Source organism: Geotrypetes seraphini, chromosome 7 (genome assembly GCF_902459505.1).
Source record: "Geotrypetes seraphini chromosome 7, aGeoSer1.1, whole genome shotgun sequence".
Taxonomy (NCBI): Eukaryota; Metazoa; Chordata; class Amphibia; order Gymnophiona; family Dermophiidae; genus Geotrypetes; species Geotrypetes seraphini.
The window spans coordinates 58,114,701-58,129,562 of NC_047090.1; the positions used below are offsets into that span (position 1 = coordinate 58,114,701).

Sequence of the window (14,862 nt, forward strand, 5' to 3'; positions counted from 1 at the left end):
GGCACATCGAGTTTCAGAAGTCGGCACCGTACCAATGAAACTGGTAATAAAGGTGCAGCAGTGCACTCCATAAGGGCAACCTCGATATGAGTATTCCCATGAAAGGAGGCACGCTTTGAAGGTCTCGTAGAGGCGGGCACGATTGCACTCGATGCCTGGAATGCCTGAGACTCAGCCGGTGGCGTTACCGAGGTAACGCACCTAGAAGAAAGAAAGAAAGAAAAACTTACCGGGGATCGAAGCTGCACAGTCCGATTCCAACGAAGGAAAGAGGGTCCCGGCCATTCTGCTCACACGAGGTGAGCCCAGAGAGAGGCCAGGGAAGAAGAAAATACAGCTGCAGGCAAATGAGGCCTAGCCGCATGGCTGAGGCCCAAGAAGGGCCTGCCGGAGGAAAAACACAATAAAAAGTCCTCTTTTTTTTTTTTTTTTTGAAACAAAGAAATACACGATCAATTAACAAACGCACAGCGACTCCCTAACAAAATAAAGAAGCCGCGGTGCCAGAAAGGCACTTAGAAGAACGCAGAGAAGAGAGACAAGGTCTTTCTGGCTCAGCGGAAAACTAAGAACTGAGGACCATGAGGAGGGTATGCGCCCTCTAGTGGATCAGGAAGGCACACACATGCGTGGTGCAGTGTGCAAACTTGAAACTTCAATCAAGTTTGCTTGAAAAGCTGTCCGCGCTGGGGCTCCGTGGATGACGTCACCCACATCCACATGTGAGAATATGCTGCCTGCTTGTCCTGGGATAAAAGGTTTTGCTCGAGGTGGCTCGACAGAATGCTCAGGCTGGCTCGCAGAAAGCAGGGTCAAGGCAGGGGCAAGCTTGGCCAAAACAGTGGTAAGCTGCGTGGTCAGTATGACTTGCAGCATGTCCTCAAAGACAGGCACCGAGACCAATGACTCTGGTCTGGAAGGTGCAGCAGTGCGCTCCATTGAGGGCGACCTCGAATATGAATATTCCCTGTTTGGAGGCACACTTAGGAGGTCTCGTAGAGGCCGGCACAACTGCACTCGTTGCCTGGATTGCCTGAGACTCAGCTGGAGGCTTCTTAGGTAGTGTACCTGCAGAGGGAAGAGGAGATTTGCCTGAGGATGAGATCTTTAGAGGCACAGCAGACGAGGCCTTTGAGGACGAGGCCTTTGAGGACGAGGGCGACTTGCTCGAGGTCGAGGACTTGGGAGGCCGAGGCTGCCATGGGGGTCGAGGCCGAGGCCTTTTCTGCAGACTGCTCTATAGGACCAAAGAGCTCCAGGATCTTAGCACGCCTCAGGAGAGCTCATTTTTGAAGAGTAGCACAGCGCAGGCAGGACTCAGGACAATGTTCAGGCCCCAAGCACTTGATACACCAACGATGGGGGTTGGTGAGAGATATCCCCCAATTACACTGGCTACAGTTCTTGAACCCAGTAAGAGGCCAGAACATAGAAAAAAACACGGCTGCAAGCAAACGAGGGCCGGCAACAGAGCCTGAGCCCAAGCCCCGCCAGACTAAAACTGACAGAAGAAAAATAAGTGAGGTTTTTTTGTTTGTTTTTTTTAAAGAGACGCGCCGTACAGCGACTAGAAAAAAGAACAAAATAAATAAAAAGAGAAAGTCACGATGTGAGAAGGCAGCTCAAAAATCGGCAGAGCTGAGAAACAGGTGCTTCTGGCTCCGCAGAAAACTAAGAACTGAAGTACCTCACAGGAGACGAACGACCAACGTTCGGCGGGAAGGCAATCATGCATGCGCGGTGCAGCATTCGCAAACTCTTTGAAAGTTCTACAAGCAAGTCTGCTTGCGAGGCTGTCCACTACGGGGCTCTGTGGATGACATCACCCACATGTTGAGAATATGCTGCCTGCTTGTCCTGGGATAAAATTAGCTTCCCTGTATTTTTTTTTTTTTTTTAAAGGAAAGAATATACAGGGACTGGAATACCCCTCACTGCCACTCAGGGGAGGTGAGGCAGGGACCTGCGGGGGGCCAAGGTGTAACCCCTAAAGTCAGCACTGTTCAGCCGAATACCCCTGTCTCACTGAAGAGGACTCTCAACAGGAGACTAAATGACCAAGGACAGCCAGAAACCAGGAGCTAGCTGGATAGAAACATAGAAATTGATGGCAGAAAAGGGCCATAGCCCATCGAGTCTGCCCATACCAATGACCCACTCCCTGACTTTTACTCCCCTTTTACGACCATCCGCCTGCTGGGAGATAGAGCATATTGAAGCTGCAGGAGACGTTCCATCCAAGACGACCACCTGTTAATCTTGTTCTCTATTTCCACCTGCTGGGCGATGTGTGCTATCCCACTAGTCTCTGGATTCATCTGCTGCTGTTGTTAAAAAAAGTCTGTTATTGAGAAAGATATGGGGGAAGCCACTGCTTGCCCTGGATCGGTAGCATGGAATATTGCTACTCCTTTGGTTTTAGCCAGGTACTAGTGACCTGGATTGGCCACCGTGAAAACAGGCTACTGGGCTTGATGTACCATTGGTCTGACCCAGTAAGGCTATTCTTATGTTCTTATGAAGTTGCTTCCACAGGCCGTCCAGTGTGAGGGTCATTTCAATGGACTCTCTACTCCACTTAAAACTGCTTGCTCTAAAATTTTACTTTGGAGGATAGGGCAGACTCACCATAAACTGCAATTATGTGTTCATGGATCACTTTTCGCATTTTCCCTTCTTTTATGAGAAATTTTATCACTGAACGGTGCTCCAAATCTAGAAGTTTCTTACTTGATTCGCACGAGGACTCTGCTGAAATCCTGTTTCTTGGAATGTTAGTCTCGAACTGATCCGCAATTGTGCATGAGTAACCTTGAGACATGTCACAACATGCACAGATGTGTTTAAACACACTTGCTACTTTCTTTTATACTCGGGTAAATAAATTATTGAACATTCCTCAAGTGTATACAGTATGTAGATAGATATTGACAGCTATTTTATTTATTTCTTAAGATTTATTTACCGCCTTTTTGAAGGAATTCACTTAAGGCAAAGTACAGCAAGAATAAGTCAAACATAACCAATTTCCAAAGTTATCTAACTGAGTAAAAAAGATTATGTTCTTACCTTTATAATATCTTTTCCAGTAGTTAGAGATAGTATGTTGAAAAACAGAGTTATCCATCTCTGCCCACAAGCATATTGCACAAGATGTCAATCACAGCTTTTCACTCCTCCTCCCCCAGTCTCTGCTGCTGTCCCCTTCATTTTGTATCAAAGCTGGCAAGAACCCTACAGAAGAGAGAAGGGGAATTCCCGAAAACAGGACTCTGATCTGTTCTTATGAAGTATCCATGACATCCTATTTGTCTGTCTTGCCTGTTTAGATTGTAAGCTCTTTCAAGCAGGGACTGTTTTCTTACTCATTGTGACTCTGTGTAGCGCTGCGTGCGTCTGGTAGTGCTATAGAAATATATATTAAGGGGAAACGACCCGCAAAGGAAGCGGTGGGGCCATTGGATGACAATGGAATAAAGGGAGTGCTAATGGAGGACAAAGCCATTACCGACAGACTGAACACATTTTTTGCATCTGTATTTACCGAAGAGAATATACACAACATACCAGAAGCCAAAAGCCTATATGCAGGAAACAAAGATGGGAAACTGACAGGGTTGACGGTCAGTCTAGAAGAGGTATGCAAGCAGATTGATAGGCTTAAAAATGATAAATCCCCGGAACCGGATAGCATCCATCCGAGGGTAATCATGGAACTGAAAGGGGCTATAGCTGAACTGCTCAAACTAATAGCCAATCTGTCGATCAAATCAAGAAGGATTTCGGAAGACTGGAAAGTGGCAAATGTTACACCAATCTTCAAGAAAGGTTCGAGGGGAGATCTGGGAAACTACAGATTGGCAAGTCTGACCTCAGTACCGGGAAAAATAGTAGAGACGCTGATAAAGGACTGCATCATTGATCACCTTGAGGGACACAATCTGATGAGGACCAGCCAGCACAGCTTCAACAAAAGAAGATCCTGCTTGACGAACTTGCTGCACTTCTTCGAGGGAGTAAACAGGCAGAAAGACAAGGGTGACCCAGTCGACACTGTATATCTGGATTTTCAGAAGGCATTCGACAAGGTTCCACATGAACGACTACTTTGAAAAATTGCAAGCCATGGAATAGAGGGTGAAATACTCACGTGGATTAAAAACTGACTGGCGGATAGGAAACAGAAAGTGGGGTTAAATAGACAATACTCGGACTGTAAAAGCGTCACGAGTTCGGTGCTTGGATTCATGCTCTTCAAAATATTTATAAACGACCTGGAAATTGGTACGAGTGAGGTGATTAAATTTGCAGATGATACGAAACTATTCAGAGTAATGAAGATGCAGGAGGATTGCAAAGACCTATAATGTGACATAAACATGCTTGAGAAATGGGCTGCGTCATTGCAAATGAGGTTTAATGTGGATAAGTGTAAGGTGATGCATGTCGGCAACAAAAATCTTATACACAAATATAGGATGTCTGATGCAGTACTTGGAGAGACCCCCCAGGAAAGAGACTTGGGAGTACTGGCCGACAAGCCGAAGCCGTCTGCACAATGCGCGGCAGCAGCGAAAAGGGCGAACAGAATGCTAGGAATGATTAAGAAGGGGATCACGAACAGATCAGAGAAGGTTGTCATGCCACTGTACCGGGCCATGGTACGCCCTCACCTGGAATACTGCATCCAGCACTGGTCGCCGTACAGTACTACTCAAGAGGATCCAGAGAAGAGCGACTAAAATGGTTAAGGGGCTGGAGGAGTTGCCGTACAGTGAGAGATTAGAGAAACTGGGCCTCTTCTCCCTTGAAAAGAGGAGACTGAGAGGGGACATGATCGAAACATTCAAGATAATGAAGGGAATAGACTTAGTAGATAAAGATAGGTTTGTTCACCCTCTCCAAGGTAGAAAGAATGAGAGGGCACTCTCTAAAGTTAAAAGGGGATAGATTCTGTACAAACGTATGGAAGTTCTTCTTCACCCAGAGAGTGGTAGAAAACTGGAACGCTCTTCCAGAGGCTTTTATACGGGAAAACACCCTCCAGGAATTCAAGACAAAGTTAGACAAGTTCCTGCTGAACCAGAACGTACGCAGGTAAGGCTAGTCTCAATTAGGGCACTGGTCTTTGACCTAAGGGCCACCGCTGGAGCGGACTGCTAGGCACGATGGACCACTGGTCTGACCCAGCAGCGGCAATTCTTATGTTCTTAGTAGAATTGCAGAATCCTGGCAGATCCTGTGCTTTTCATGGGGAATGCATGCAGGATATGGATGTTTCCTGGCTTATAGGTGGCGAAATGTGCTGAATCTAGGCGGAAATTCCTTCTTGGGGTCAGAATTGCAGGATCCTGGTAGATTCTGCTGGATACTAGGAGAGCCAGTGTTTTTGAAGGAAGGAGTGAAGGTATTGATGTTTCCCTACCACTGTCCTCCACTTCACTTCGTCTACCATTAATTTTGCTCCTTTCTGGAATATATTGATTCTATTTTATAACTTCAGTCCCCTACACTCACTCCCTGCAGAAGCTTCCACTATCATGCCTACCCTTTAGCTCCGCCAGCTGCAGCAACTGTTTTGACTCCCCTCTGCCATTCTGCAGGATGTCCCTTCCCTTTTGCTGTCATCATTGATCCTTCTCTGCCAATGGCACCCACAGAAGGCAGACCTCTGTAAGGTCCTGCCCATCATGGGCAGGACCTTACAGAGAAGGGTGAAATAGCATGGGGATTCCCTACTAGAAGACAGCAGCAGGCAGACATAAAAGAGCATTGCATTCTTAAGGTGGTCTGCCCTAGATCCTGGAGATCCTAAGGATCCTGGCTTTACCCAGACCCCCAACAAATCCCTCGCCAGAGAACAACTTTGGAACCGTAGAGGTCATTCATTAACATCCCTAAACTAAGCGGTCATTCATGAACATGGCTAAACTACTGCTATCTGTTATTTCCATAGGTTTACTAGATGCATGCACCGCCGTATATAAAATATGCAAGAGACGGTCCCTGCTCGAAAGAGCTTACAATCTGTCAGATACACAGGGTGGATCAATATATGCATCCCCGAAAAGATCAAAAGAAATGAAGGATTTAGGCAAGGTCAGAGACTGCACGGAGTAATCGTGCTCACAGGCGAACATTACACTTTTACCTGAGCCGTTGGGCCCTATAATACAGTTGAACCTCTTAAACGGACCGATAACCTGTCGGCCGCGCCAAGATTTGAAATCTTCCAGTAGCAGTAGCTTTAGATATCCCATTTTCTTTCTAACTTCTCACAGTCCAGCTCTGGATACTACTTATCAAACTTCTTTCTCTAATTTTGCTTTACAAGACACTACCGTACAAAGGCTTCGTCGAACAACCACGTTCCTCAGGTGAAATGTGAAACTCTCGCGAGATGATAGAGCCTGCGCAGAGCTTTAGGTAGGGGGAAGGGTCAGAGTGAAAAGCGAGGATCCGGCTACCTGGCAACTGTTGCTCTGGCACCTGTAGTAAACAGACTGGCGGCCAGTGGGAGGGGTTTGGCGAGCAAGATAGTTTTAGCAGACACTGCCTATTTAAGAAGCTGCAGAAGCGGTGTGAAACAGTCTATTCTTCTTCCAAAAATGTATAAACTGGATCTTCCCGTAGATCGAAAAGAAGCTGCATTTTTAGAGAGAAAGAGAAATGCGGAACTGCAAAGGCAAAACAGAATTTTCGACTGCAAAACTCGGACCATCGGGGTGAGAAGTTGTTTTAGGAAGTCAATTTGTATTACTGCTTCTTTCTATCTGGGGTCAAAATCGGGTTGAAAATTGTAGCAAACTAGAAATAACGCTTTGCAAAGATAATAGATAATTAAGATGTAAGCTTTCAGTATCATTTTTTGGGAAAGGGACTTTATTAGTTTTGAGATTACTTTGCTATTTTTTTTATTTATATTTCTACTATTTATTTCTAAAGCGCTACCAGACGCACACAGCGCTGTGCATTAAACAAGCAAGAAGGTCCCTGCTCCTTAAAGCTTACAATGTAATTATGACAGATATAGAGGACAAAGGTGAATTTATACTCAGGTGGGAATTACAAGGTACTTAAGAGAGAATGACAATAGATATGGGTGCTTTACAAGTTGGCAGGATAGGACATAAAAGCAGCTTCAAAAAAGTAGGTTGATGAATCAATAACGGGTATTCAGTCACAGAGAGCTTGAAAAATTAAACGTCCCATCTATGAAAGGGAATCTATATAATAAAATGCTAAGCACGCATGCGCACTCTTACCGCGTGTTTCCCTGATCCCTGATCTGTCGGGCTTTGGCCAGCAAGAGTGCGCATGCGCGCTTACAAAGTTCGATGCAGGCGGCATACTTCACGGCCAAAGTTGACATCGAGCTGCTTTTCAAACCCCCCCCAGCACCGCCGCCACTGCACCTTTTCAAACTCCCCCCCCCTCCCCACAGCACTGCTGCCATCGTTGGTAAGTTTTTAAAGTCAATGCAGGCGGCATACTTCACGGCCGACGGCTTTTCAAACCCCTCCCAGCACCGCCGCCGCTGCACCTTTTCAAACCCTCCATCCCCCCAGCACTGCCGCCATTGTTGGTAATTTTTTTAAAAAGCCTGGTGGTCCAGCAGTATCCCTCCCTAGATGGCTCTCGTGGCTGCCAACACTGGAGGGAGCTTTGTTGTTAAGGCCTGGCTTCTTCGGGCAGCAGCAGCGTTTACAATTCGCTGCTGTTTCCGGCTTCAGGCCTTCCTCTCTGGCGGGTCCTGCCTACTTCCTGTTTTCATGAAGACAGGATCCGACAGAGAGGAAGACCTGGACCAGCAGCGGCAGTAGCTGCGGTTTCTTCAAGCAGCCGCAGGGCATTTGCTAGACCAGCCCACTTTGATAATGCGAGGCAGGCCAGCCTAGCAAAAGCCTTGAGGCTGCCCGGCCTAGCAGATGCTGGACAGGGAGCAGGGAAGGGAAAAGGTGTACTACTGGACAGGGGGAGGTAAAAAGAAGGGAGAGGGGCTACTGATGGACAGGGGGGATCAGGGAAGGGGTGCTTCTGGACAGGGGGGAGGTAAAAGGAAAGGATAAGGGCTACTGCTGGACAGGGGGAGCAATGAATGGGGTGCTGCTGGACAGGGGAGAGGTAAAAGGAAGGGGATGGGCTACTGCTGGACAGGGGGATGAGACAGAAAGAAAGACAGACAGACAAAGAAAGAAAAAGAAAGTAAGAAAGAAATGTCTAAGTCTAAATATCCGCAGAAATCTCGCACCTCGTCAAGGAGAAGAAAAAAGCATTTATTTCCTACAAATGAATGGAGACTAGGGAAGCTAAACTAGAACATAGGGCGAGGTCTGCAGCAGTCAAAACGGCAGTCAGGGAGGCCAAACTTCGAGTGGAAGAGACTCTGGCAAAGAACATGAAGAAAGGGGACAAATCCTTCTTCAGGTATATTAGTGATAGGAAAAAGAACACAGACGGGATAGTACGCCTTAGAAAACCAGATGGGAACTGCGCAGAATCAGATTCCGATAAAGCAGAACTACTGAATGAATATTTCTGCTCAGTCTTCACCTGCGAGGCACCGGGCCACGGTCTGCAGTTGCAGGCAAGGCCCAACGTGGAAGACCCGTTTCAGAATTTCGAGTTCACACCTGGCAACGTTTACTACGAACTGGAAGACTCAAGGTGAACAAAGCCATGGGACCGGACAATCTACACCCCAGGGTGCTCAGTGAGCTGCGTGATGTCCTGGCAGAACTGCTATCAGGACTCTTCAATCTCTCCCTAAGTTCGGGGAGAGTCCCCATAGACTGGAAAACAGCTAACGTCGTTCCACTGCACAAAAAAGGTTGCAGGGCAGAGGCTGCAAACTACAGACCGGTGAGTCTCGCATCAATAGTATAAAACTCATGGAAACACTATTCAAACGTAAATTAGACGCAATCTTGGATGAGGAGAATCTACGGGATCTCAGTCAACACGGATTCACCAAGGGTAGGTCCTGCCAATCCAATCTCATCAGCTTCTTTGACTGGGTAACAAAACAGCTAGACTTGGGAGAATCCGTGGACGTCATATACCTAGACTTCAGCAAAGCTTTCGATAGTGTCCCGCATCGCAGGCTGTTGAGCAAGATGAAATCAATGAGGCTGGGAGAAACACTAACTACATGGGTCAATGACTGGCTGAGTGGAAGACTTCAGAGGGTTGTAGTTAACTGTACCCTCTCTAAAACATTGGAGGTGACCAGTGGAGTACCGCAGGGCTCAGTCTTGGACCCGCTCCTTTTCAACATATTCATAGGGGACCTAACTCAGGTAAGATAACATTATTTGCTGATGACGCCAAACTATGCAATATAGTGAGAGACGGCAATTCACCCGATAGTATGACACAGGACCTACATTTGTTGGAGCTTTGGTCCTGCTGCTGATTTTGCCAAGCTACTGCCCTCGATTTCCCCCTGCTTCCCCACAAGCCTTCCTGCCCGACGTCAGAGAGGAAGTTCCTGGCCAGCCAATCGCTTCATCACTCAGTCCTCTCTCTGTGGTCCTCGGTGTCTTGGAACTACAGTATTCTGTGTTGGATGGCAGAGGCCAGAGCCAGTATGTCCTGGTGGCTCTGTCCAGACACTCTGGCATGGGATTCCTCTGGCTTCTCCACCTTGAATGGTGGTGGTGATTGATGTGAGTCTGGTGGGCTGGGGAGCCCATTGTCTCCACCTCGATGCTCAGGGAATATGGAGCCCAGCGGAGGTATGATGGCCTATCAATCGGCTAGAGCTCCAAGCAGTTTGTCTGATTCTGTTGACCTTCAGCACGCGTCTGAGGCTAGCCATTCTGAGCGTTCTCAGACAATGTGACTGCAGTGGCCTATATCAAGAGACGGGGCACTTGAATTGCTCAGATAATGGAGGAGGCTTGCCTTCTTTTTCAGTGGGCAGAACTGAATGTGTGAGCTGACTTTCTCATTCAGACCACTCTGGATTCAGTGGAGTGGTCTCCGGTGGCATTTTATCCGGTGATGCTTCATCTGGTGACGCAGAAGTGAGATACACCTGTCCTTGATCTGATGGCATCTGCTCCAACATCAAGGTTCCCAGATTTTTCAGCAGAAGAGTGTACAGATTGGAGGACCTGGATACTCTCCTTGTTGTCAAATGACCTAGTGTATGTGTTTCCGCCTCGGCTGTTGATAGGCAAGCTTCTCTTCAGAATCAGTCACCACTCGGGTTGGGTAGTCCTCATTGCCTCAGATTGGTCTACAGTGATGGACCTCACCTTTCAAGACTGTGTTTCTAGTGGCAATTTTGTCAATGTGGCACATTTCTGAGCTTCGGGCTCTCTCCTTCCTCAATCCATTCTTGCGCTTTATGGAGGCAGGCGTTACGATTGTCCAATCCCATCCTTTCTGACCAAGGTGGTTTCCACCTTTCACTTGAATCAACTGTTCCTTCTGGATTTTCAGGAGGAGGATTATCCTGGTTATTTCAGCAATTGCACCTTTTGGACTTCCGCAGGACTTTGTTGTGGTATCTTCAAATCACAAATGACTTTCATTGCTTTGATCGGCTGTTTGTCCTCTTCAGCAGCCCTTCTAGGGACCTTGTGACATCTTTTTTTTTTATATATATATATATATCTTTATTCATTTTCAATCTTACATCAAGCGTACAAACATCAAAACATTAAAATTAAATATATCATTTGACAATCTTTCTAATTTATCTTATAATACATAAAATTACCTCCCTTCCCTCCCATCATTCCCGCTATTATTTTTCCCAGTATGAATAATAATATATAAACCTCCCCCTCCCAATATTAAACAGTGTATATTCCAATAGAAAATGGTGTCTACTCATTACAATAAGATGTTAATGGCTCCCAAATTTTATTAAAATTATTATAATTCCCTTGTTGTATAGCTATTGTTCTTTCCATTTTATAGATGTGACATAATGAGTTCCACCAGAAATTATAATTGAGTCTACTGTGATTTTTTCAAATTATTTGTGATATGTTGAATGGCGACTCCTATCATGATCAATAAAAGTTTATTATTATTTGATGATATTTGGCTCTTTTTCCTCATTGACATACCAAATAGAAACATAGAAACATAGAAATAGACGACAGATAAGGGCCCATGGCCCATCTAGTCTGCCCACCTTAATGTCCCTCCCCTACCTTTGCCCTGTGAATAGATCCCATGTGCCGATCCCATTTGGCCTTAAAATCAGGCACGCAGCTGGCCTCAATCACCTGTAGTGGAAGACTATTCCAGCGATCAACCACTCTTTCAGTGAAAAAGAATTTCCTGGTGTCACCTCGTAGTTTCCCGCCCCTGATTTTCAACGGATGCCCTCTTGTTGTCGTGGGACCCTTGAAAAAGAAGATATCTTCCTCTGCCTCGATGCGGCTCGTAAGATACTTGAACGTCTCGATCATGTCCCCCCTCTCTCTGCGCTCCTCGAGCGAGTATAGCTGTAATTTGTCAAGCCGTTTTTCGTATGGTAGATCCTTGAGTCCCGAGACCATCCGGGTGGCCATTCTTTGCACCGACTCCAGTCTCAGCACATCCTTGCGATAATGCGGCCTCCAGAATTGCACACAGTATTCCAGGTGGGGCCTCACCATGGATCTATACAATGGCATAATGACTTCCGCCTTACGACTGACGAAACCCCTTCGTATGCAGCCCATGATTTGTCTTGCCTTGGACGAAGCCTGCTCCACTTGATTGGCAGACTTCATGTCCTCACTGACGATTACCCCCAAGTCTCGTTCTGCTACCGTTTTTGCTAGGATCTCGCCATTAAGGGTATAAGACTTGCATGGATTCTGGCTGCCCAGGTGCATAACTTTGCATTTTTTGGCATTGAAGTTGAGTTGTCATGTCCTAGACCATCGCTCCAGTAGGAGTAAGTCGTGCATCATGTTGTCGGGCACTGAATCTTCGTCTGTTGTGCATTTGCCCACTACATTACTCAGTTTGGCGTCATTGGCGAATAATGTTATTTTTTCGCCGATAGTATTGTATCATAAGATAATGCCACATGCTTTTCCAATAAACAATTTACTTGATCCCAAATTGAATTCCAAAAGGCTAAGATAAAAGGACAATAAAACAAAAGATGATCTAAAGTCCCTACTTCAAGATTACAATGCCAACATCTATTAGACTTTGAACTATTTAACTTTTGTAATCTAACTGGGGTCCAAAATGCTCTATGCAGAAGAAAAAAACAAGTTTGTCTCATAGATGCAGACATTGTACATCTCATCCTCCAAGACCAAATTTGTGGCCATTGAGATGCTGAAATTTGATGCTTAATCTCAATGCTCCAAATATCCCTAAGACCATTTTTAGGCTTCTTTTTAACAGATTCATTTATAGTTTTATACCACCGTGCAGCCTGGTGTCCCAGAAAGTCCACCTGAAAACATAACAATTCCAGACTATATTGCGTACTAAGATTTTTCCATTCAGGGAACCCTATCTGAATGGCCTGCTTCAGTTGCAACCACCTAAAACTTTGTGATTTATTAAGACCATATTTATGTTGCAACTGTGTAAAATCAAGCAGTTTACCATTTGAAATAATGAAATTATGCCATTCTCAGAGATCCTCAGAGATCCTACCGGTACCAAGGGCAGATGTGAAAAGGCAGGAGGAACTACAATCAATAAATGCGTGGATGAGGAAATGGTGTGAGGAAGAAGGTTTCCACTTCGTGAGGAACTGGACAACGTTCTGGGGCAAGAACAAGCTCTACAGGAGAGATGGACTGCACCTGAGCGCAGCGGGAACAAGACTTCTAGCAAGCAACGTCATGAGAGGAATAGAACAGGCTTTAAACTAAAAGGAAGGGGAAAGCCGACAGTCGACCTAGAGTCGACGATTCGGAAGAAGGTATCCCATGAAGATACTAAGGGGAAAAAAGGCTGGGAAGAAGCAAGGGATAAATTACAGGAGTCGACTAACCTAGAAGAGGAGGTTAGAAAGAGTGCAGCAAAAGAGAAGACACCAAGGATCGAAGCACAGGGAAAGGTAGTGAAGACAAGAAAATGCCAGGACCTAAATTGCATATATACTAATGCAAGGAGCCTAAGCAACAAAATGGGGGAACTAGAGGCTTTGGCCAATGAAGAGGACATAGACATCATTGGAATCTCTGAAACATGGTGGAATGAGGAAAGCAAATGGGATACAGCACTGCCGGGGTACAAGCTCTATCGCCAGGACAGGTCAGGACAGAAAGGAGGTGGAATAGCCCTATACATAAAAGAAAGCATACAATCGACAAGAATGGACACAGTGGAGATGACCAACAAGCTGGAATCGCTATGGATTAAAATACCGGATAGGAAAGGACATGAAATAAAGATGGGCCTATACTATCGTCCACCCGGGCAAACCGGAGATATCGACAGAGAAATAGAAACCGAGATGAAGCGAGAATGCAAAAGTGGTTACACAGTTATTATGGGAGACTTCAACTACCCCGGGATAGACTGGAAACTTGGAAGCTCCAGATGCGCTAGAGAGACAGAATTTCTGGAGGCTACACAAGATTGCTTCATGGAGCAGCTTGTTAGAGAACCAACGAGAGGAAATGCCACTCTGGATCTAATCCTAAATGGGTTAATGGGCCCTGCAAAGGAAGTGGAAGTAGTGGGACCGTTGGGAAACAGCGATCATAATATGATCAAGTTCAAAGTTGAAGTAGGAATACCGAAAGGAAAGAGAACCATAGCAACAACTTTCAACTTCAGGAAAGGAAACTATGAAGCAATGAGGGAAATGGTAAGGAAGAAACTTAGGAACACTTCCAAGAAATGGCAAACGGTAGAACATGCCTGGCTTTTTTTCAGGAACACGGTGAGCGAGGCGCAAAATTTGTACATACCCAGATTCAGAAAGGGGAGCAAAAAGAGTCGAACAAAAGACCCGGTATGGCTGACTAAAATAGTGAAGGAAGCGATAGGCAATAAGAAAAATTCATTCAGGAAATGGAAAAAGGACAAAACTGAGGGGAACTGGATGGAGCACAGGAAGTATCAAAAAGAATGTCACTGAGTGGTTCGAAAAGCCAAAAGAGAGTATGAAGAGAAGCTAGCCAGGGAGGCACGAAATTTCAAACCATTCTTCAGATATGTTAAAGGGAAACAGCCAGCTAGGGAGGAGGTGGGACCGCTGGATGATGGAGACAGGAAGGGGGTAGTGAAGGAGGAGAAAGAAGTCGCAGAAAGACTTAACATGTTCTTTTCGTCTGTATTTACGAACGAAGACACAGCCAACTTACCGGAACCTGAGCAATTCTTCAATGGAAATGAATCAGAAAAATTAACATCCATGGAAGTGAGCCTTGAAGATGTGCGCAGGCAGATAGAAAAACTAAAAACTGACAAATCCCCGGGTCCAGACGGAATCCATCCAAGGGTTCTGAAGGAATTAAAGGAGGAGATAGCAGAACTACTGCAGCAAGTTTGCAATCTATCCCTGAAAACAGGTGTGATACCAGAGGATTGGAAGATAGCCAACGTCACGCCCATCTTCAAAAAGGGATCAAGAGGTGACCCGGGAAACTACAGACCTGTGAGTCTGACCTCGGTTCCGGGGAAAATGGCAGAAGCGCTAATAAAAGAAAACATCGATGAACATTTGGAAAGAAATGAACTTCTGATACCAAGCCAACATGGTTTCTGCAGGGGGAGATCGTGCTTAACTAACTTATTGCACTTCTTCGAAGGAATCAACAAACGGACGGACAAAGGAGACCCCATAGACATCGTATACCTAGATTTCCAAAAAGCCTTTGACAAGGTGCCTCACGAGCGTCTACTCCGGAAACTGAAGAACCATGGGGTGGACGG

At 45.8% G+C, this 14,862-nt stretch overlaps 2 protein-coding genes across 4 annotated transcripts in view; one reads left to right on the forward strand and one right to left on the reverse strand.

The window, feature by feature from the left end:
* SMC1B (structural maintenance of chromosomes 1B) overlaps positions 1-6,403 on the reverse strand; it is an 896,774-nt gene extending 890,371 nt beyond the window's left edge. For all 3 annotated transcript variants that reach the window (XM_033952101.1, XM_033952100.1, XM_033952102.1), the window contains exon 1: positions 6,152-6,403. In XM_033952101.1, the coding sequence (XP_033807992.1) occupies positions 6,152-6,260 (109 nt within the window). In that variant the 5' untranslated portion in view covers positions 6,261-6,403. The remainder of the gene's footprint in view (positions 1-6,151) is intronic.
* Positions 6,404-6,503: 100 nt separating this feature from the next.
* The window catches only part of RIBC2 (RIB43A domain with coiled-coils 2), a 95,818-nt gene continuing 87,459 nt past the window's right edge, over positions 6,504-14,862 (forward strand). Inside the window, exon 1 of the mRNA XM_033953129.1 lies at positions 6,504-6,725. Within this exon, the coding sequence (XP_033809020.1) occupies positions 6,609-6,725 (117 nt within the window). The 5' untranslated portion in view covers positions 6,504-6,608. The remainder of the gene's footprint in view (positions 6,726-14,862) is intronic.